This window comes from Coregonus clupeaformis, chromosome 7, assembly GCF_020615455.1.
Source record: "Coregonus clupeaformis isolate EN_2021a chromosome 7, ASM2061545v1, whole genome shotgun sequence".
NCBI lineage: Eukaryota > Metazoa > Chordata > Actinopteri > Salmoniformes > Salmonidae > Coregonus > Coregonus clupeaformis.
In genome coordinates, this window is record NC_059198.1 from 12291098 (window position 1) to 12313947 (window position 22850).

Genomic DNA, 22850 nt, shown 5'->3' on the forward strand with positions numbered 1-22850 from the left:
GTTCTTTGTTTCTATTCATCAAACTAGGCCTACACAATAACAGAATATGCAGGCAGTAGCCTAAATGAGTAGCTCGCAAAACAATGTTTCGTATGAAGTAGCTCTTATGAAAAAGGTTGGAGACCCCTGCTCTAGCCCAAACTGTTCAAATATGACCCATATTACCTGAACTATATTTAATTATTTTTATTGAAGATTCGGTCTGCAATTTTTATATATATATATATTAGTGCTATGAAAAAGTATTTGTCCCCTTTCTAATTTTCTCTACTTTTGCATATTTGTGATACTGAATGTTATCAGATCTTCAACCAAAACCTAATATTAGATAAAGGGAACATAAGTGAACAAATAACACAACAATTACATATTTATTTCATTTATTTCATAAACAAAGTTATGCAACACCCAATTCCCCTGTGTGAAAAAGTAATTGCCCCCTTACACTCAATAACTGGTTGTGCCACCTTTAGCTGCAATGACTCCAACCAAATGCTTCCTGTAGTTGTTGATCAGCCTCTCACATCGCTGTGGAGGAATTTTGGCCCACTCTTCCATGCAGAACTGCTTTAACTCAGTGACGTGTGGGTTTTCAAGCATGAACTGCTAGTTTCAAGTCCTGCCACAACATCTCAATTGGGATTAGGTCTGGACTTTGACTAGGCCATTCCAAAACATCCAATTTGTTGCTTTTTAGCAACTTTCATGTTCTATTAAGGCAAGTCGTCCAGGTCCTGAGGCAGCAAAGCATCCCCAAACCATCACACCACCATGCTTGACCTTTGGTATGATGTTCTTACTGTGGAATGCAGAGTTTGGTTTGTATGACATGGTTCCAGTAATGCCTGGCAAAAACCAAACTCTGCATTCCACAGTAAGAACATCATACCAGAGTTTGGTTTTTGCCAGGCATTACTGGAACTATGTCGTACAAACCAAACTGCCATGGCAGGTACTGTTGTCCTGAGTCACCGTAGCCACTTCCTCAAAATAGTCAGAATTAATCTAAGATAAATCAAGAAATATGTAATGAATTTAGATGTTTTTGCAGAGGAGATCTTAGTCGCGCAATTTTACATCTAGCTAAGGTGTTTGGTGCTGTTTTTATTTATTAAAAAAAATATGCAGGGAAAAACTAGTCAGTGCACTGCATACAGTCTCGAGTCAGGTCTGGCTGCGCCCTCAGGACTGATTTCTGAAAACAATAACATGTCTAACTTCATCTGCAAGCTGTCAAACTATCATAAATAAAGCACAAGCGACACTGTCTGGCAGTGTTTCATAGCGAATCATGTTACAAAACAGTTCTCGGGATACACAAGATGCTCACAAATTGGTTTTGTAATATTTACAAGCTGTAGTTACAAGTGCATTCTGATCGTCTCAATTCTCATTTTGCCCCCAAAAAGTGGCACGTCAGCAATCTAGTCATTCCCTCTGCTCCAATCCCTCTCTTCTGTCCTCCTCCTGCCCCCGATCAGACTTTGAGTAGTTTGACCACCTCTTCATAGATGACAAACACGATAACCACATCTAGACACACCCTGCCTAGCCTCAGCACCGTACCCTTATAGAACCTAGCCCCACACACGCACACACACAGAGAGGGTGAGAGGGTTAGACGATGACCATATCTAAGCGACAAAGAGAGTGGAGGAAGAGCAATGGAGAGAGGGAGTGTAGCATAGAGTTACTCACAGCTGTGGTCCTTCGTTCTTGAGGATCTGGAAGGCACAGTCCATCGTGCTGCTGTACCAGTGGACCTCCAACCACTACATTAGGTTTGGGTGGTAAACTGGGGCATTTTGAAGTACCGAAGGTGTTCTTTTTTTAAAATTCACAAAAATTCAATTGAGCCAGTCACATGGTTTGATTGTTTTACAAAAAGCACATGGAACAAACGTGACGCGAAGATACACTGTTGAGCAGCACTAGAGGTGATCAAGTTACACTTGAAATTCACTACTACTGTTTGCCTGCTAAATATCGTGTAACTATTAGTTGACTATCTAAGATGTGCCAAATACATTTTCTCCAACTCAGGGCTCCAGCTATGCATTTGGTTTGCTAACGTTAGGTGGCTAGCTTGCATTATCAAGCTTCTTCTGTATCTCACACACCTGTAAATCCTACAAATTCCTAAACACACACACAGTGCTTCGATGTGTACCTGCATCCTGGTCTTGACCACGTCCAGAAGAGTGTTTCCAAACACCCTAGCAGCTCTGCACGTCGTCCTGAGCATCACCGTGACAATAGGGTGCATCTCCCGCCGGAGGTCGTCTCCTAGGAAATGCACGCCCTGGGGTCAGACTGGAGTCAAACTGACCTCCACCCTCCGTCAGGTTCTGAGCTATGACTGGTGTCGTACCAGAGATGGTGATTGGTCCAGAGACAGGAAGTGACTAAGACTTATTAAGTGCAAATTAGTTTGGGCCAGTTCAGTTTTTCTTATCTTATTTGTTACAAAAAAACGGTTTAGTCAAACACCGGACACGACACTGGGCTATTATGACGTGGAACCAACTTTTTGTGAAGTTAACATGACCTCTAACACATGTCTGTCTCACCTGAACCTTTGACCTCTAACCCGTCTCACCTTTGTACCAGTTCCGTAGAGAGTTCATCACGTAGAAGCGTATCGCCTGATTGGATCCCTGTTTTAGCACTGTCACAGTTAAAGCCTGGTACGTCCCTCGCGCGCACACACACCACAGGAAGACAACCACTTTGCAATATACAGAGAGCACACATATTGGCAACTTTCTATCCTAAAATAATGTTCAAAATGTTGGATGTCCATCCTGAACTACTACAGTTTGCTTCCCTTTGGTTCTTAGTGAATACATCCCTGGAACAAATGGGAGTGTCTGCTAAATGACTAGATGTACTGTACATGAGAGTGATGTTCACAGGTCTGTCCCTCTCTTGGCCAGTTGTGACAATGTGTCATGTTTTTTGTCTCCCTTTGAGCTCCGCCCACCTTAAGCGTTTCTATTGGACAGACGACGATGATGGCCTCCGCTTTTCCTGCCACCAGGCCACACCATAGGCTGCGTGTGTTATCTAGGCGACCGGTCACATCACGCACCTAGAGCATCCCAAACCTGAGGAGAGATGGAGTGATAGAGAAGAGGGCGAGAGAAAGAGACAGGCTATAGCTACTCATATCCTATGTTGTAGGTAGCTAGGATAACATTGTAGAACAATGATCATGTCTATCTAGCTAGGCATTAGCCATAGCAACGCCAGCTCGTCTTGTCAAAGAATGAATGACTGGGTGAGGTCGTTAAACCTAGTTCCACACTAGCTAGTGTCGTAGTAAATATATTATGTTATAGCTTGGTCTGACTAAAATATTGTGCATGACCCATCTTGTGTTGGGCCTTTGGATTTAATACAATGCACAAAGACTTCTATCTTGTCGGCCTTATCAGCAGGTGGCTATGGACAACACCCACGCCATAGGTCTCTCAGTTCTCCCAACTCACGAAGTTATTGCTCTGAGGACATACACACACACACCCCCACACACACACACACATACACACACACACACACACACACATCATCATTGTTAAACATACACACATACACACACACACACATACACACACATACACACACACACACATACACACACACACACACATACACACACGCACACACACACACACACACATCATCATTGTTAAGCACACACACACAAAAACCCCCTTCTCTTAGGCTGAACATCTGAAGACAGAGAACCCGACTCAGAGCCAATGCAATGGAAGTGACCTCGACCAACTCATCAGGACCAATCAGAAGATCAGAACTACTAGAATCAACCTACTTTATTTTATTGTATAAAATGTCAGCACACAATGTTTAGGGGCTCGCTCTCTCAGATATCTCCCTACGAGGTTGACGAACGGGTCCGTGCACGCTATTTACAGATATCTTTACCTCTGAATAAACTGCCTCATATTATACAATTATCCACCTTGTCCGAAAGTCTCTACTTGGTCTCCGTTCTCCAGTAAACTTGTGATCATCAACAAACTTGGTAGCAGAGGATGGTTTTCTAACTCTGAATTCGGTCCATAAAAGTTGATAGAGACAGGAGACAAGTAAGAGACGGATCTGAAAGGACGGGTGACCTGTCCGCAGGAGCAGCCGGGAATCCAGCTCGCCTCAGGAAACTGATCTAGACGGCCGTCAATACAAAGGTAAGCAGAACCTGTTAAAACAAAATCTGCATATTGTATTATAGGATAAACCAAAATTAAGATCAGTAGTACTGGGCGTGAGTATGGATTACTGATAAATTTATAACATATCTATTATGACTCAAAAGGCACATATGTAAAGATATCTGAATTCTTTAGGTTATTACTGTTGAAATGTGACTCTCTAGGGGAGGAGTCTAGTTACAGAGGTTGTGGTTCACGAGAGACGGACCCTTTTATTTTTTGCTGTTGATATCTGAAATCTTAGGTTTTACTGTTGAAATGTGACTCTAAGAGAAGAAGTCTAGTTACAGTGGTTTTATTTCCTGTTGAATTGCGGCTTTCTAGTGAGAAGCCTATTACAGTTTTTGGTTCCAAGCGATGGACCCTTTTATTTGATCCACAAGAGAAGGATCTGGTGACTTGATAAAAAGATTCAGATAGTCGGGTTGAGTTAATTCCGTGAGAATCCAAGTCCAGAAAAGGTTCTCCCGACTAGACGCCAGTTGAATGGTTTAAACGACTGGGAGTCTCCTTGAGGAGAATCAAAAAAAATAAATAAAAAAAATACGAGTTCAGATAGTCGGGCAATTGGTTGACGTGGCACTCAACTATATGTACTGTGAGGAACTTAAACTGAATTTGTGTGTTGATGCTGATATGTAATGAAAATGTAATTGTTGAAATTATAACCTGAATGTTGTGTAAGATTGGCCGTTTCATGAGACTAACTAGTGGATAACTTTTAAGAGGACCACTGAGTCCTATTTTGCCTGTTATGTAGCCGCTGCGCTAAAAGCTGACTTGAACTTTTTCCCTCTTGTGGTGTTGGTATTTTCATAATTCCTAAAATTAGATTGATAATTATTTTGGGAGCGCTCGAGTTTGCTAATATATTGTTCCAAAAGGGCGATTCTGATACCTTTTGGGAAAATATATAATAACTCGAATACCTGAAAAACAATAATAACTTTTGCAAAATAATTCTCAAAATTAAATTGATAATTATTTTAGGAGCGCTCGAGTTTGCTAATATATTCTTCCAAAAGGGCGATTCTGATACCTTTTGGGAAAATATATAATAACTCGAATACCTGAAAAACAATAATAACTTTTGCAAAATAATTCCCAAAATTAAATTGGTAATTATTTTAGGAGCGCTTGGGGTTTGTTAATGTATTCTTCCAAAAAGGGCGATTCTGATACCTTTTGGGAAAGTATATAATAGCTCGAGTGCCTGAAAGACAATAATAACTTTTGCAAAATAATTCCTGGGATTAAATTGATGATTGTTTTGGGAGCGCTCGGGTTTGTTAATGTATTGTTCCAAAAGGGCGGTTCTGATACCTTTTGGGAAAATATATAATAATTCGAATAATTGAAAAACAATAATACCTTTTGCAAAATAATTCCTAATAATAAAGTATTGAACATTTTTGTGTACGAGGGTGGGACATCAGAGATAAATCTCAGTCAGCGCCAAGAATACATTGCTGGATTCGGCCAGTGACGGGCTAAGAGCACCAAGATAGTCTAATAAACTGTATAACCATGGCAACCACTACCGTCCCAAAACTCAAATTTAATGAATATCTAGATCAAAAAATACAGGATAGAGCGGGAGGGAAAGAACAGTATAAGACAGTGAAGAAAGTGTGGGAGGGAGTGAAACTCAAATGGACACAGGCAGGTTACTTTAGCGGGGGTGCCCCGTCTAAAGGGCAACTCACCTCTATGGAGAAAGAGCTAGGGGAGGCAGTGAGGGAAGGAACAGAAAGTGAAGTGGAAAGGAATAAGTCTCACTTATTCAAGAAGGAAGGGACTAAACACAGAGAGAGAGCAGAGGCTGAGCTAAGGATAGGTACGTGGGCAATTGAGGAAACACGGCGAGCACACCCATACAAGAAACCAGACATGATGGGTGTGGTGATTGAACCCACAACTGAGACAACACCAATAGAGGGGACACAGTCCATGAGTGACATACCAGCGCCCTCAGCACCACTGTATCCGACCCTGCCACAGGAAGCGAAGAGCACACCACCCGCATACACACCCACTCCTCCAACTAACCCTTATAACCCATTCCTAAGTCCTGCAGTGGTACAAGCGCCTGTGTTCGTGGTGCAAGGAGGACACCTAGAGGGGAACATGGCACTAAGACCATACCATTGCTCTTCCAATGGGGCCCTTCCAATTTGAAGCATCAATTCCTATATTGTCCCAACTGTCCAATCAACCTATTAGGAAGGGACCTATTGTGCAAACTGAAATGTTCAATCTACCTTACCGAAAAGGGTGTGGAGGTTTCCATTGATCCCATTACCTCCACACCAGTTCATCCAGTTAGGGTGCTGATGCTACCCATCATCCCAACCCCAGTGCTCTCCCTGACCCAAGAAATATACTGGTTGAAGTGCATCGAATCCGGCCAAGGAACCCCTGAGGTTCAATTCAAGTTCAACCAGCTGAGACAACTCATTTACACATTTCACCCATACAAGACTCCTCAAGCTGAAATCCACTGTACACTTAATGTGACTGATAATGATGTCAACCCATATACCGATGACTGGGATGAAAACATGATGCACCTGACACCAACAATCAGATGTTGTACCATAGTGTGTGGACAGGAAGGAGTGGCTGCTCCGGTTATCCTACCTTCCCATTTGAAATCCTGGTACCTACTGGGCGAAGAATCTGCTCCCCATGTTACACTGGCAGTTGGAAACGGTTTTGAAGCAAGGAGCCTTGGGCCTATGATCAGAAGAGCATCCAAACTCCAGTGGGAACCCACCCAAACTCCAGGAATAACCAAAGCCACCACTGAGAACATGTGGAGGTTTATGACAGTTGACACAGAGGAACATTGCCTTCCTGAACGTTTGACTCTCCCAAGACACCATGGTAAACCTTACACAGACCACCCCTCATCACAAGCACTGCTTTCCACCATTGATGAAGGCATATGGACACACACCCCATTTGATGTTGGACAACTACAGGTGGCACCAGTCACCATCACCTTACTCAACCCTGATCAAATTCCTATCTACCGAACACAGTACCGTCTGAAACCTGAACAGACCATGGGGATCAAACCAACCATAGATGGGTTGTTGGGAGCTCGTGTCATATATCGCACTGTGTCTCCATGGAACACACCAATCTTACCAGTCTTGAAAACAGGAGGTGAAACATACCGGATGGTACAAGACTTCCGAGCAGTGAACGACGTCACTGCACCCATTGACCTACCTGTCCCTGACCCTCACATTACACTGAGTAATCTCTCACCAAAACACCAATACTTCACCGTTGTGGATCTGGCTAATGCCTTCTTCAGCATTCCACTGGATGAGGCTTCACAGCCTCTCTTTGCCTTCACATATGAACATCAACAGTATACGTATTCGGTTCTTCCACAGGGTTACAGGTGTTCTCCCGGAATCTTCAATCATATCCTAAAGACACACCTGGCTGAATTGAAAATCCCTGAAGGAGTGATACTCATCCAATATGTAGATGACCTTTTGCTGGGGGCTCCCACATCTGATCTCTGTCTACAAATGACAAAAACCCTACTTGACTTCTTGGCTGTCAAAGGCTACAAGGTCAAAATGAGCAAAGTCCAGTCCTGTCGCAGAACTGTCCTTTTCCTTGGCAGAGAAATCTCAGGAGAAGGTGCTGGTCTCTCGAAATCCCACCGAGATTCCATACTCCATCATCCACGTCCCATCACAGTGTCAGGCATGTTGTCCTTCCTGGGGTTGACAGGGTACAGCCGTACCCACATCCCTGACTACACATCCAGGACTGAACCACTGAGAGAAATAGTGAGAGAAGCAGGACCAAGAAACTTACACTCCTCACTTACCTGGACACCTGAAGCATCAACAGCATTTGCTCTCCTAAAAACCGATCTCTCGGTGGCAGCAGCTCTGACAGTACCCGACTACAAAAACAAATTTCATCTTGATGTTTCTGAAAAGGAGGGTTCACTTCTTCCATCCTTTTTCAGAAACAAGAGGGGGAGAGAAGAGTACTGATGTATCATTCCTCTAAGTTGGACCATATTGAAGCAGGTCAGACAACATGTTCCAGGTACGTGGCTGCAGTGGCAAAAGCTATTGAAAAAACCGCCCACCTGGTAATGTGCCACAAATTGGAAATCCATACGCACCATGGGGTTGCAGCATATCTGATGAGCAAGGAATTCACGTTCAGCGCTGAAAGAAAGAACAAAATCCAGAATAAATGCACCCAATCACACATTACTTTTGTCAACACCCGACAAAAAACATGGCAGACGCACTCAATGCAGAAGAAGGGTTGGCACACTCCTGCGAAGAGAGGGCGGCACAGGAACTGAAACTGCGACCAGACTTGGGAAACGAACCCCTTACCAATCCTGATCTATGGTTGTACACCGATGGATGCTGCTATAGAGGAGAAGAAGGGAACATAGCAGCATATGCAGTGGTACAGCAGCTTCCAGACGGGTCACACGTGACCCTGGAATCAGACATCATCCCACAACCTGCCTCAGCCCAACTAGCCGAGATCATTGGTTTGACTCAAGCCCTGGAAAAGGCTGAAGGAAAGACTGTGAACATCTACACTGACTCAGCATATGCTCATGGAGCAGTCCATACAGATGGACCACAATGGGTCAGACGTAACTTCACCACAACAGGAAACCTTCCGATCAAACACAAGGCACAAATGGAGAGACTGATAAAAGCAGTCTCACTACCTGAGCAGGTGGCCATCATGAAGTGCAAAGGACATCAGCAACTCAAGAACAAAGTCAGCGAGGAAATGACGCAGCTGACAAAGCAGCCAAGAAAGCTGGGGGCTACACTCCAAGACAGATGGTGCTGCAGACTCAACCAGCTAGAACAGAACTCACAGACCAACACATAAAGGAACTACAATTCACAGCGGGCCCGTATGAGCACTCGGTATGGGGACAGATGGGAGCCACCAAAGGACCTGATGAACTTTGGAGATGCCATGACGGCAGGTTGGTGGCCCCAGCTAATCTCTGCCCCGAGCTGATACGTGAGGCTCATGGGCCCACCCATGAAGGGAAACTCAAAACTTTACAGAAGGTTTCCCATATTTGGTGGCACCCACACATTAAGGACATGACAGACTTGTTTTGTGATGAGTGCAGCATTTGTGGCAGCCACAACCCAAAGAAACCTTTCCAAACACCCATGGGTTCATACCCAGTACCTAATGCATGTTTTCAGGACATTAGCATAGATTACACTGACATGGGGGCTGATAATGTAACTAATGGGAAAAGGTACTTATTGGTAATGGTAGATCGATTCTCCAAATGGGTTGAGGCAATACCAACAGCACGTGAGGATGCTAGGTCAGTTATTAAGTGGCTGCAGACTGAACTCATACCAAGGTATGGGGTTCCAAGACAAATTCGATCCGACAACGGGTCCCATTTCAGTAACCAACACCTGAGACAGGTGGAGGAGAGGTTCGGCATTGTGCACAAGTTTGGGTCTGTGTACCGGCCGCAATCTCAGGGGCCTCGTGGAACGCGCCAATCAAACTTTGAAGGCTAAGATAGCCAAGGTATGTGCAGGTTCAAAGTTGACGTGGGTTGAAGCTCTGCCCCTGGCGTTGATGGCCATGAGAGCCTCTCCAGGAGCAGGCACCCATCTCTCTCCACATGAGATTATGACTGGTAGAGTCATGCCTGGTCCACCAAGGGAGGGAGGTCATATGCCCGCCCTTGATGTACAACAAATTGTAATGTCTGAATATGTGAGAAAACTAACGGAACTCTCTGCAGCTCTCTCCAAACAGATTCACAAGGTCCAAGAGGGGGAGCTGACGGGAGATCCGGCGCTGCTGAAGGTAAAAGTTGGTGACTGGGTAAGGATCAAGGTTCACAAGAGAAAGTGGCAAGATCCCAGGTGGACTGGACCGTACGAAGTGAAGGAGGTTACTTCACACTCAGTCCAGGTCAAAGGTAAATCAGGCGCACCTTGGCACCACTTGACACATTGTACACCAGCACCAACTCCTTCCAGAACCCTGACTGAAGTCAGAAGTGATTTAATCACATTAAATTCGGATCAAATTCTTGACACCAACACTATCTGAATATGTGGAGGAGACTCCCATCTTCAGATACTGGAGGGGAAAAACAGAGGAGGGACAGACCACCATGGGAGAGACTGGGGTGCTCTGCTCCACTCCTTGTTTTGCTGATTGTAACTATTGGGGTTACTCTAGGAATCATACTCTGGTCAGTACAGCACATGACACAGACACCCATTACACCCACTAGTAAACCTAACGACACATTCAATGCCACAACCATACGTCCGACCAACCTGCACTCCGACACATTGAGCCCAGATCAGAATGTAAGCCACAGCCACCACGTAAATAAACGACAAGTTGTCTCTAACACCCTTTCCTGTGGGCCCAGACAATTGTATAGAAGCACCACATTATGTATACCCTTTAATGTTACCACTACTGCGACAGTGCCGTGGGTAGACTTCAGAGAACTTACCTACTACCGTGACTGGGACTGGTATATGACAGTGGGGGTCACCCATAGCGATTGGACTTGGACAAACTTGGTATGTGAGACTAATTATGACTGGTCCAGTTGCACCTCTACTACATTAGGAAAACAATGGAGGAAACTCTTGACTTTGACAAAAAACTCTAAAGGACTCAAATTTACTATCTATCCTGGTATTGCATTAGGCTGCCAGGACTTTAGACTTGCTCCTTATGTAAGCTGTACCACTGCACCAGTCCATTGGAATGTTCGAATTTGTCATATTAATAACACAAAAGCACAGGCTATTAATGAAAATGGTAATAAGAATAATTCTATTATTTTACTTACCACTCCACCTACTTTGGATGATGCAATCCTGACCGCTACAGGTGTCTCCGGCCTTTCTAACAACTGGCTCTTGTTGACTGAGGAAGCGGCAAAGGTGACTCATCAGAGTTGTGTGGTTTGTATGGGGGCACGGCCATTGCTTCGCATTATCCCTGCCGCCATTACGCCAGAATGCTTCCTGTCTGTCATGAAACATGACAACCCTTCCGCCAATTGTACACTATGGGACGTAGTTCATCCCTTGGTTACTAAAGCAACTAAGAAACCAATTTTTTCCTATCAGGTGGCTAGAGCTAACTTTACCTGTGTTAATCTCACGAAAGGTCTACCATTGTTGGGTATGGTACCTGTTGGATGGTGTCGGTTTATCTATACGCCTAATGCTGAGTTTAAACCTGTTTCCAGGGCTGATGTCTGGTGGTGGTGTGGAGGCGTTCATCTGTTTGATGGACTGCCTGGAAATGCCACAGGCACCTGTGCACTAGTCTCTCTTTTGCTACCAATTTCTGTGTATCCAACAGGTGTTCAGGAGCTGGTGACCCATGTGTCTGACTTAATTCCTACCAGGACCAGGCGCTGTGGGCCCCTACTCATGGGGACCCAACCTACATTGATGCAATTGGGGTCCCTAGGGGGTACCAGATGAGTATAAATTGATTGACCAAGTAGCCGCAGGTTTTGAATCTTCATTTTGCTGGTGGTGCACAATTAATAAAAATGTTGACAGAATCAATTATGTCCATTTTAATGTTCAAAAATTAGGCAATTGGACACAACAAGGTTTTGAGGCGGTGCATGGCCAGTTGGCTGCGACCTCTCTCATGGCTTTCCAAAATCGTATTGCTGTCGACATGCTCCTGGCTGAAAAAGGAGGAGTATGTGCTATGTTTGGTGAACAATGTTGTACCTTTATTCCCAACAATACAGCCACAGATGGCAGCTTGACTGTCGCCCTGGAAGGGTTATGAACTCTTAATGGCAAAATGAAGAGCCACTCAGGGGTGGATACTTCAATGTGGGACTCTTGGATGGATGCGTTTGGTAAATATAAAACGCTTGTTTCTTCTATACTTGTATCCATCTCTGTTTTTGCTGCAATTCTAGTGCTTTGTGGATGCTGTTGCATTCCATGCATACGGACGCTGACAACCAGGATTATAACCACCGCTATTGATCCACATCCTGCAGATAACGGTCAGATGTTTCCTTTGCTTGCTATTGACGATGCTGACCAAGGATATCTGGATGATGAATAGCATTTAAGCTTTTTGTCACGTCTCTTGTGAGACGTGAAGAGGGGGAATGTAAAACTTTATCTTCTGATAAAGTTTTCCCTATTTTGCCAAATTGCATTATTAAGCTTGTGTCACGTCTCTTGTGAGACGTGAAGAGGGGGAATGTAAAACTTTATCCTCTGATAAAGTTTTCCCTATTTTGCCAATTGCAGCATTTAAGCTTTTTGTCACATCTCTTGTGAGACGTGAAGAGGGGGAATGTAAAACTTTATCTTCTGATAAAGTTTTCCCTATTTTGCCAAATTGCAGCATTTAAGCTTTATGTCACGTCTCTTGTGAGACGTGAAGAGGGGGAATGTAAAACTTTATCTTCTGATAAAGTTTTCCCTATTTTGCCAATTACACTGTTAGCTTGTGTCACGTCTTAAGTTTTCCTTCTTTACTGTTACTTGGTCACGTCTCTGGGGAGACGTGAAGAGAGGGATTTGTCGTAGTAAATATATTATGTTATAGCTTGGTCTGACTAAAATATTGTGCATGACCCATCTTGTGTTGGGCCTTTGGATTTAATACAATGCACAAAGACTTCTATCTTGTCGGCCTTATCAGCAGGTGGCTATGGACAACACCCACGCCATAGGTCTCTCAGTTCTCCCAACTCACGAAGTTATTGCTCTGAGGACATACACACACACACCCCCACACACACACACACATACACACACACACACACACACACTCATCATTGTTAAACATACACACATACACACACACACACATACACACACATACACACACACACACATACACACACACACACACACACACACACACACATACACACACGCACACACACACACACACACACATCATCATTGTTAAGCACACACACACAAAAACCCCCCTTCTCTTAGGCTGAACATCTGAAGACAGAGAACCCGACTCAGAGCCAATGCAATGGAAGTGACCTCGACCAACTCATCAGGACCAATCAGAAGATCAGAACTACTAGAATCAACCTACTTTATTTTATTGTATAAAATGTCAGCACACAATGTTTAGGGGCTCGCTCTCTCAGATATCTCCCTACGAGGTTGACGAACGGGTCCGTGCACGCTATTTACAGATATCTTTACCTCTGAATAAACTGCCTCATATTATACAATTATCCACCTTGTCCGAAAGTCTCTACTTGGTCTCCGTTCTCCAGTAAACTTGTGATCATCAACACTAGCTCACTGTGAGATGAGATTGCGATAATGCGGTTCGATGGGGTGAGCTGTCTGTCTAGCATTACAGCTTTCCGTTAATGTTAGCTACAGTAAATGCTGTGCAATGAATTTGTCTCTGCTATAGCTACAGTGTTACAGCATATTTCTATAACAGTAGCTAGCTGCTGCATTCACCTGCTAGAATGGCCTTCCCCGGGTGGGTGACTTTCCTTCCTCTGACCGCCGCGGCCGGCAGCATCCTTCTAGCCGAGTAGGTGTGGTAAATCTCCGGGGAGCAGCCCGGCTTGGTTGCGGTGGTCCCGGTGTTCCCAGCCCCCTTACCATGAGATTTGGCAGGTCTGGGAAGAGCATCCTCCTCGCCTGAAACCTCTACTCTCACACAGCCCATCAGACACAGCAAATGGCTATCATTAACTCCACAGCTCTCTAAAGTAGGTGAGCATTTTGGCGCAGCCTGGATTAAAGAGGACATGTCACCAAACGTAGACCCTAGGCAATTTGGGAGCAGGCCGAACAGATCAGCCACCCATGCCCTGGTCAGTATGCTTGATTTGCCTATACAAAGAGTCTGACACTCCATCCACAATACCCGCTTAATCACTAGACTTTTCCAAAGCCTTTGATAAGATTGACCACACCACAGCAATAGAGTGTCTGATCCAACTGGGCATGAGACCAGCACTGCTACCATGGGTCTGTAGTTTTCTGGCTGGCCGAAAGCAAAGTGTGCACGACTAGGACTGCCTCTCTGACTGGCAAGAACTCACGGGGGGGTGGCCCAGGGAACACTGTTTGGTCCACTGATATTCCTTGCTGTTATTGATAGTGCTGCCAGAAATGATGACAATCGCTGGAAATATGTTGATTTAAATCTGATCCATACCTGCCCGGGTAAATAATATCTCCACCCCACAATCTGTGTGTATGTGTTTAGTTAGATGATGGGGAACATAAAAGCAGAGATGCATGTCCCCTGGTCCTCAGTCTGTTGTGCGTAGTGTGAAGTCTCCTCATATTCCTCCTCAGTCTCCTCCACAGAGTACAGCCTCCTCTAGACATCATCATATAATAAATGGGTGTGTGTGAATGTGTGCTGTATAATATAATATAATTACAATACATGTGGAAGGTGTATTCCATCCCCATCAGCGTGCCCCCCTCCAGGCCATGGATGAGGCATGCAATGACATCAATCCAGACCTATGTCAGGCTTGGATTCGCCATGCCAAAAGGTTTTTCCCCAGGTGCATGAACAATGAGGACATTTACTGCGATGTCGATAAGAACCTATGGCCAAATGTTCAAGACAGGTTTGATGCAAACTAGTGCCTGCTAAACGTTGTTTCCTTCATCCATTTAATTTGTTTCATTTTATTACAGTACACCTATGTTGTAATTACAGTGGCAGTCAAAAGTTTGGACACACCTACTCATTCAAGGGTTTTTCTTTATTTTTACTATTTTCTACATTGTAGAATAATAGTGAAGACATCATAACAATGAAATAACACATATGGAATCATGTGGTAACCAAAAAAGTGTTAAACAAATCAAAATGTATTTTATATTTGAGATTCTTCAAAGTAGCCACCCTTTGCCTTGATGACAGCTTTGCATACTCTTGGCATTCTCTCAACCAGCTTCATGAGGTAGTCAACTGGAATGCATTTCAATTAACAGGTGTGCCTTCTGGAATTTCTTTCCTTCTTAATCCGTTTGAGCCAATCAGTTGTGTTGTGACAAGGTAGGGGTGGTATACAGAAGATAACCCTATTTGGTAAAAGACCAAGTCCATATTATGTCAAGAACAGCTCAAATAAGTAAAGAGAAACGACAGTCCATCATTACTTTAAGACATGAAGGTCGGTCAGTCCAGAAAATGTCAAGAACTTTGAAAGTTTGTTCAAGTGCAGTCACAAAAACCAGCAAGCGCTATGATGAAACTGGCTCTCATGAGGACCGCCACAGGAAAGGAAGACCCAGTTACCTCTGCTGCAGAGGTTAAGTTCATTGGAGTTAACTGCACCTCAAATTGCAGCCCAAATAAATGCTTCACAGAGTTCAAGTAACAGAACAGTATCTCAACATCAACTGTTCAGAGGAGACTGCGTCAATCAGGCCTTCATGGTTCAATTGCTGCAAAGAAACCACTACTAAAGGACACCAATAAAAAGAGGAGACTTGCTTTGGCCAAGAAACACGAGCAATGGACATTAGACCGGTGGAAATCTGTCCTTTGGTCTGGAGTCCAAATTGGCGATTTTTGGTTCCAACCGCCGTGTCTTTGTGAGTAGGTGAACGGATGATCTCCGCATGTGTGGTTCGCACCTTGAAGCATGGAGGAGGAGGTGTGATGGTGTGGGGGTGCTTTGCTGGTGACACTGTCTGTGATTTATTTACAATTCAAGGCACACTTAACCAGCATGGCTACCACAGCATTCTGCAGCGATACGCCATCCCATCTGGTTTGGGCTTAGTGGGACTATCATTTGTTTTTCAACAGGACAATGACCCAACACACCTCCAGGCTGTGTAAGGGCTATTTGACCAAGAAGGAGAGTGATGGAGTGCTGCATCAGATGACCTGGCCTCCACAATCACCCGACATCAACCCAATTGAGATGGTTTGGGATGAGTTGGACCGCAGAGTGAAGGAAAACAGGTTGACACAAAGGTTGATTACGAGATTTGACGAGATTTGACGTGACTTCCGTCTCGCTTCCGCATTGTCTCCGTACTGCTGTGCTGTTTGTTGCTACTTGGCTACCTGCCAAACTATTCACGTTTTACTTTTAATAAACGTTTAATCAATCTTTGTGTTCAACAAATTTACCAACTTTTTAGTTTTGTCCTCACTCATCTTTTTTCGTTAAACTTTTTCACCCGGACGTTTATCCCGAGACAGAAGAGTCATTTTCCTGTGCGTTTTAGCTGCCAACTTTACGTTATTTTCCTTTTTTCCATCGCAACTTTTTTCCCTTATTCAACTTTTTCACTCCGGACGCTTTATCTGGACATGGTTCATCAACATCTTCAACAGCCGAAGCTAAGTAGTAACATTAACATGATGTCTTCTAATTGCAGTCGCTGTACTCATAATATACAGGAGAACGATCGCCTTACGGCGAAAATAGCTGTGCTACAAGCCCAGCTTCAGACGCAATCGTTAGGCAAGGGTAATCTCAGTGTAGGAAAGGAAGAAACAGCGTCTGTGCCACCAGTAAGTACAGACAGTAACGTTAGTATAAATCCCCCCGCACAGTCCCCGCAGCCGGACAACTTTCTCATGGCTTCTGGAGGGAAATACTGTTGGAATGCTCAACCGGTGTCGCTCATTCAGCCGACAGAAACCTTCAACCGGTTTTCCCCATTATGTAGCGAGTCGGAGTCTGAGTCTGAGTCTTCTCTAGTCTCTACTCCTCCCGTTACGGGGTCTGAGACGCCGAAGGCTCCCACCATTAGCTCTGACAAATTGAAAACCCTAGTCATTGGCGACTCCATTACCCGCAGTATTAGACTTAAAACGAATCACCCAGCGATCATACACTGTTTACCAGGGGGCAGGGCTACCGACGTTAAGGCTAATCTAAAGATGGTGCTGGCTAAAGCTAAAACTGGCGAGTGTAGAGAGTATAGAGATATTGTTATCCACGTCGGCACCAACGATGTTAGGATGAAACAGTCAGAGGTCACCAAGTGCAACATAGCTTCAGCTTGTAAATCAGCTAGAAAGATGTGTCGGCATCGAGTAATTGTCTCTGGCCCCCTCCCAGTTAGGGGAAGTGACGAGCTCTACAGCAGAGTCTCAGCACTTAATCGCTGGTTGAAAACTGTTTTCTGCCCCTCCCAAAAGATAACATTTGTGGATAATTGGCCCTCTTTCTGGGACTCACCCACAAACAGGACCAAGCCTGACCTGCTGAGGAGTGACGGACTCCATCCTAGCTGGAGGGGTGCTCTCCTCTTATCTACCAACATAGATAGGGCTCTAACTCCTCTAGCCCCACAGTGAAATAGGGTGCAGGCCAGGCAGCAGGCTGTTAGCCAACCTGCCAGCTTAGTGGAGTCTGCCAATAGCACAGTCAGTGTAGTCAGCTCAGCCATACCCATTGAGACTGTGTCTGTGCCTCGACCTAGGTTGGGCAAAACTAAACATGGCGGTGTTCACCCTAGCAATCTTATTAGGATAAAGACCTCCTCCATTCCTGCCATTATTGAAAGAGATCGTGATACCTCACATCTCAAAATAGGGTTACTTAATGTTAGATCCCTCACTTCAAAGGCAGTCATAGTCAATGAACTAATCACTGATCATAATCTCGATGTGATTGGCCTGACTGAAACATGGCTTAAGCCTGATGAATTTGCTGTGTTAAATGAGGCCTCACCTCCTGGTTACACTAGTGACCATATTCCCGTGCATCCCGCAAAGGCGGAGGTGTTGCTAACATTTACGATAGCAAATTTCAATTTACAAAAAAAAATGGCGTTTTCATCTTTTGAGCTTCTAGTCATGAAATCTATGCAGCCTACTCAATCACTTTTATAGCTACTGTTTACAGGCCTCCTGGGCCATATACAGCGTTCCTCTCTGAGTTTCCTGAATTCCTATCAGACCTTGTAGTCATAGCAGATCATATTCTAATTTTTGGTGATTTTAATATTCACATGGAGAAGTCCACAGACCCACTCCAAAAGTCTTTCGGAGCCATTATCGACTCAGTGGGTTTTGTCCAACATGTCTCTGGACCTACTCACTGCCACAGTCATACTCTGGACCTAGTTTTGTCCCATGGAATAAATGTTGTAGATCTTAATGTTTTTCCACAAAATCCTGGACTATCGGACCACCATTTTATTACATTTGCAATCGCAACAAATAATCTGCTCAGACCCCAACCAAGGAGCATCAAAAGTCGTGCTATAAATTCTCAAACAACACAAAAATTCATTGATGCCCTTCCAGACTCCTTCTGCCTACCCAAGGACGTCAGAGGACAAAAATCAGTTAACCACTTAACTGAGGAACTCAATTTAACCTTGCGCAATACCCTAGATGCAGTTGCACCCCTAAAAACGAAAAACATTTGTCATAAGAAACTAGCTCCCTGGTATACAGAAAATACCCGAGCTTTGAAGCAAGCTTCCAGGAAATTGGAACGGAAATGGCGCCACACCAAACTGGAAGTCTTCCGACTAGCTTGGAAAGACAGTACCGTGCAGTACCGAAGAGCCCTCACTGCTGCTCGATCATCCTACTTTTCCAACTTAATTGAGGAAAATAAGAACAATCCAAAATTTCTTTTTGATACTGTTGCAAAGCTAACTAAAAAGCAGCATTCCCCAAGAGAGGATGGCTTTCACTTCAGCAGTGATAAATTCATGAACTTCTTTGAGGAAAAGATCATGACCATTAGAAAGCAAATTACGGACTCCTCTTTGAATCTGCGTATTCCTCCAGGGCTTAGCTGTCCTGGATCTGCACAGCTCTGCGAGGGCCTGGGATCGGGAGAGACACTTAAGTGTTTTAGTACTATATCTCTTGACACAATGATGAAAATAATCATGGCCTCTAAACCTTCAAGCTGCATACTGGATCCTATTCCTACTAAACTGCTGAAGGAGCTGCTTCCTGTGCTTGGCCCTCCTATGTTGAACATAATAAACAGCTCTCTATCCACCGGATGTGTACCAAACTCACTAAAAGTGGCAGTGATAAAGCCTCTCTTGAAAAAGCCAAACCTTGACCCGGAAAATATAAAAAACTATCGGCCTATATCGAATCTTCCATTCCTCTCAAAAATTTTAGAAAAAGCTGTTGCGCAGCAACTCACTGCCTTTCTGAAGACAAACAATGTATACGAAATGCTTCAGTCTGGTTTTAGACCCCATCATAGCACTGAGACTGCACTTGTGAAGGTGGTAAATGACCTTTTAATGGCGTCAGACCGAGGCTCTGCATCTGTCCTCGTGCTACTAGACCTTAGTGCTGCCTTTGACACCATCGATCACCACATTCTTTTGGAGAGACTGGAAACCCAAATTGGTCTACACGGACAAGTTCTGGCCTGGTTTAGATCCTACCTGTCGGAAAGATATCAGTTTGTCTCTGTGAATGGTCTGTCCTCCGACAAATCAACTGTACATTTCGGTGTTCCTCAAGGTTCCGTTTAGGACCACTATTGTTTTCACTATATATTTTACCTCTTGGGGATGTTATTCGAAAACATAATGTTAACTTTCACTGCTATGCGGATGACACACAGCTGTACATTTCAATGAAACATGGTGAAGCCCCAAAATTGCCCTCGCTAGAAGCCTGTGTTTCAGACATAAGGAAGTGGATGGCTGAAAACGTTTTACTTTTAAACTCGGACAAAACAGAGATGCTTGTTCTAGGTCCCAAGAAACAAAGAGATCTTCTGTTAAATCTGACAATTCATCTAGATGGTTGTAAAGTCGTCTCAAATAAAACTGTGAAGGACCTCGGTGTTACTCTTGACCCTGATCTCTCTTTTGACAAACATATCAAGACTGTTTCAAGGACAGCTTTTTTCCATCTACGTAACATTGCAAAAATCAGAAATTTTCTGTCCAAAAATGATGCAGAAAAATTAATCCATGCATTTGTTACTTCTAGGTTAGACTACTGCAATGCTCTATTTTCCGGCTACCCGGATAAAGCACTAAATAAACTTCAGTTAGTGCTAAATACGGCTGCTAGAATCCTGACTAGAACCAAGAAATTTGATCATATTACTCCAGTGCTAGCTTCCCTACACTGGCTTCCTGTTAAGGCAAGGGCTGATTTCAAGGTTTTACTGTTAACCTATAAAGCGTTACATGGGCTTGCTCCTACCTATCTTTCCGAGTTGGTCCTGCCGTACATACCAATACGTACGCTACGGTCACAAGACGCAGGCCTCCTAATTGTCCCTAGAATTTCTAAGCAAACAGCGGGAGGCAGGGCTTTCTCCTATAGATCTCCATTTTTATGGAACAGTCTGCCTACCCATGTGAGAGACGCAGACTCGGTCTCAACCTTTAAGTCTTTACTGAAGACTTATCTCTTCAGTAGGTCATATGATTGAGTGTAGTCTGGCCCAGGAGTGTGAAGGTGAACGGAAAGGCTGGAGCAACGAACAGCCCTTGCTGTCTCTGCCGGGCCGGTTCCCCTCTCCACTGGGGTTCTCTGCCTCTAACCCTGTTGCAGGGGCTGAGTCACTGGCTTGCTGGTGCTCTTTCATGCCGTCCCTGGGAGGGGTGCGTCACTTGAGTGGGTTGAGTTACTGACGTGATCTTCCTGTCTGGGTTGGCGCCCCCCTTGGTTTGTGCTGTGGTGGAGACCTCTGTGGGCTATACTCGGCCTTGTCTCAGGATTGTAAGTTGGTGGTTGGGGATATCCCTCTAGTGGTGCGGGGGCTGTGCTTTGGCGGAGTGGGTGGGGTTATATCCTTCCTGTTTGGCCCTGTCCGGGGTTTCTTCGGATGGGGCCACAGTGTCTCCGGACCGCTCCTGTCTCAGCCTCCAGTATTTATGCTGCAGTAGTTTATGTGTCGGGGGCTGGGGTTAGTTGGTTATACCTGGAGTACTTCTCCTGTCTTATCCAGTGTCCTGTGTGAATTTAAGTATGCTCTCTCTAATTCTCTCGTTCTCTCTTTCTCTCTGAGAACCTGAGCCCTAGGACCATACGTCAGGACTACCGGGCATGATGACACCTTGCTGTCCCCAGTCCGCCTGGCCTTGCTGCTATTCCAGTTTCAACTGTTCTGCCTGCGGCTACGAAACCCCCTACCTGTCCCAGACCTGCTGTTTTCAACTCTTTAATGATCGGCTATGAAAAGCCAACTGAGAGACCTGAGCCCTAGGACCATACGTCGGGACTACCGGCCGTGGTGACTCCTTGCTGTCCCCAGTCCGCCTGGCCTTGCTGCTATTCCAGTTTCAACTGTTCTGCCTGCGGTTATGGAACCCCTACCTGTCCCAGACCTGCTGTTTTCAACTCTTAATGATCGGCTATGAAAAGCCAACTGAGATTTATTCCTGATTATTATTTGACCATGCTTGTCACTTATGAACATTTTTGAACATCTTGGCATGGTTCTGTTATAATCTCCACCCGGCACAGCCAGAAGAGGACTGGCCACCCCTCATAGCCTGGTTCCTCTCTAGGTTTCTTCCTAGGCTTTCGCCTTTCTAGGGAGTTTTTCCTAGCCACCGTGCTTCTACACCTGCATTACTAGCTGTTTGGGGTTTTAGGCTGGGTTTCTGTACAGCACTTCGAGATATTAGCTGATGTAAGAAGGGCTATATAAAATAAAATTGATTGATTGATTGAAAAGCAGCCAACAAGTGCTCAGCCTATGTGGGAACTCCTTCAAGACTGTTGGAAAAGCATTCCTCATGAAGCTGGTTGAGAGAATGCCAAGAGTGTGCAAAGCTGTCATCAAGGCAAAGGGTGGCTACTTAGAAGAATCTCAAATATAAAATATATTTAGATTTGTTTAACACTTTTTTTGTTTACTACATGATTCCATATGTGTTATTTCATAGTTTTGATGTCTTCACTATCATTCTACAATGTAGAAAATAGTTAAAAATAAAGAAAAACCCTTGAATGAGTAGGTGTGTCCAAACTTTTCCTGGTGCTGTATATCTGAACAATACAAAAATGTTTTGCATCATTGATTGTGAAAGATGTCTTCACTGAGCACACCTTTGATCACACATGGGATAGAAATGATGGGTCCATTTTTGATGGGTCAATTTTGATGGGTAGTGCAAGTGTATTGCCTAATGTGAAAACAGTGTAATGTACTGTAATTTACAGGGATGTAGCATATTACATTCAAATGGCAATTTTTACAAATGTATCTTGCATTTTTTGCTATTGGATTTACTTGTCGTTAAAACAGCTAAATTAAGAATATGTGTTTTGGTGATTTAAATCAATGTTTTCATGGTATTTCACAGTAAACTTATATTTAGGATCAATGGTTGTCTGGTGAAAGATGTCTCCAAACAAAATTAATGCACAATAAAAGGTTTTGAATATAAGACTTGCTGTGTTACACGTGGTACCAGTTTGCAGTTTTGTACAAAGAGTTTTGAAAATTCACCACATACTTTTATCGCTTTGGTGAAAATGGCGCCAAAGTGATAAACTGTAACCCACCATATCCGCTACATATTTGGTTTATGCAGAACCTGTGTTTGGACTGGAGTGCTTTCCTCTTCTTTGTATAATCTCATTGAGGATTACAGTGTTAGT

General features: G+C 44.2%; 1 protein-coding gene across 1 annotated transcript; it reads right to left on the reverse strand.

Annotated features, from left to right (window-relative positions):
• Nucleotides 1–1477: 1477 nt before the first annotated feature.
• On the reverse strand, nucleotides 1478–13967 carry LOC121570192 (tricarboxylate transport protein A, mitochondrial-like). Its single transcript, XM_045221020.1, has 5 exons — nucleotides 13754–13967; nucleotides 2600–2728; nucleotides 2171–2286; nucleotides 1699–1772; nucleotides 1478–1577 (listed from the first exon to the last, which is right to left on the reverse strand). The coding sequence occupies exons 1-5, from the start codon at nucleotides 13965–13967 to the stop codon at nucleotides 1478–1480; spliced, it is 633 nt and encodes a 210-aa protein (XP_045076955.1).
• Nucleotides 13968–22850: the final 8883 nt, after the last annotated feature.

Excerpts from the sequence above, each read along its gene's own strand:
- LOC121570192 (XM_045221020.1), bottom strand. The coding sequence starts at position 13,967 with ATGGGCTGTGTGAGAGTAGAGGTTTCAGGCGAGGAGGATGCTCTTCCC. Across the intron at positions 2,287-2,599 it reads TCTACGGAACTGGTACAAAG|GAGACGACCTCCGGCGGGAG; the intron begins GTGAGACGGGTT and ends TGCATTTCCTAG. Across the intron at positions 1,773-2,170 it reads TGGTCAAGACCAGGATGCAG|TGGTTGGAGGTCCACTGGTA; the intron begins GTACACATCGAA and ends AACCTAATGTAG.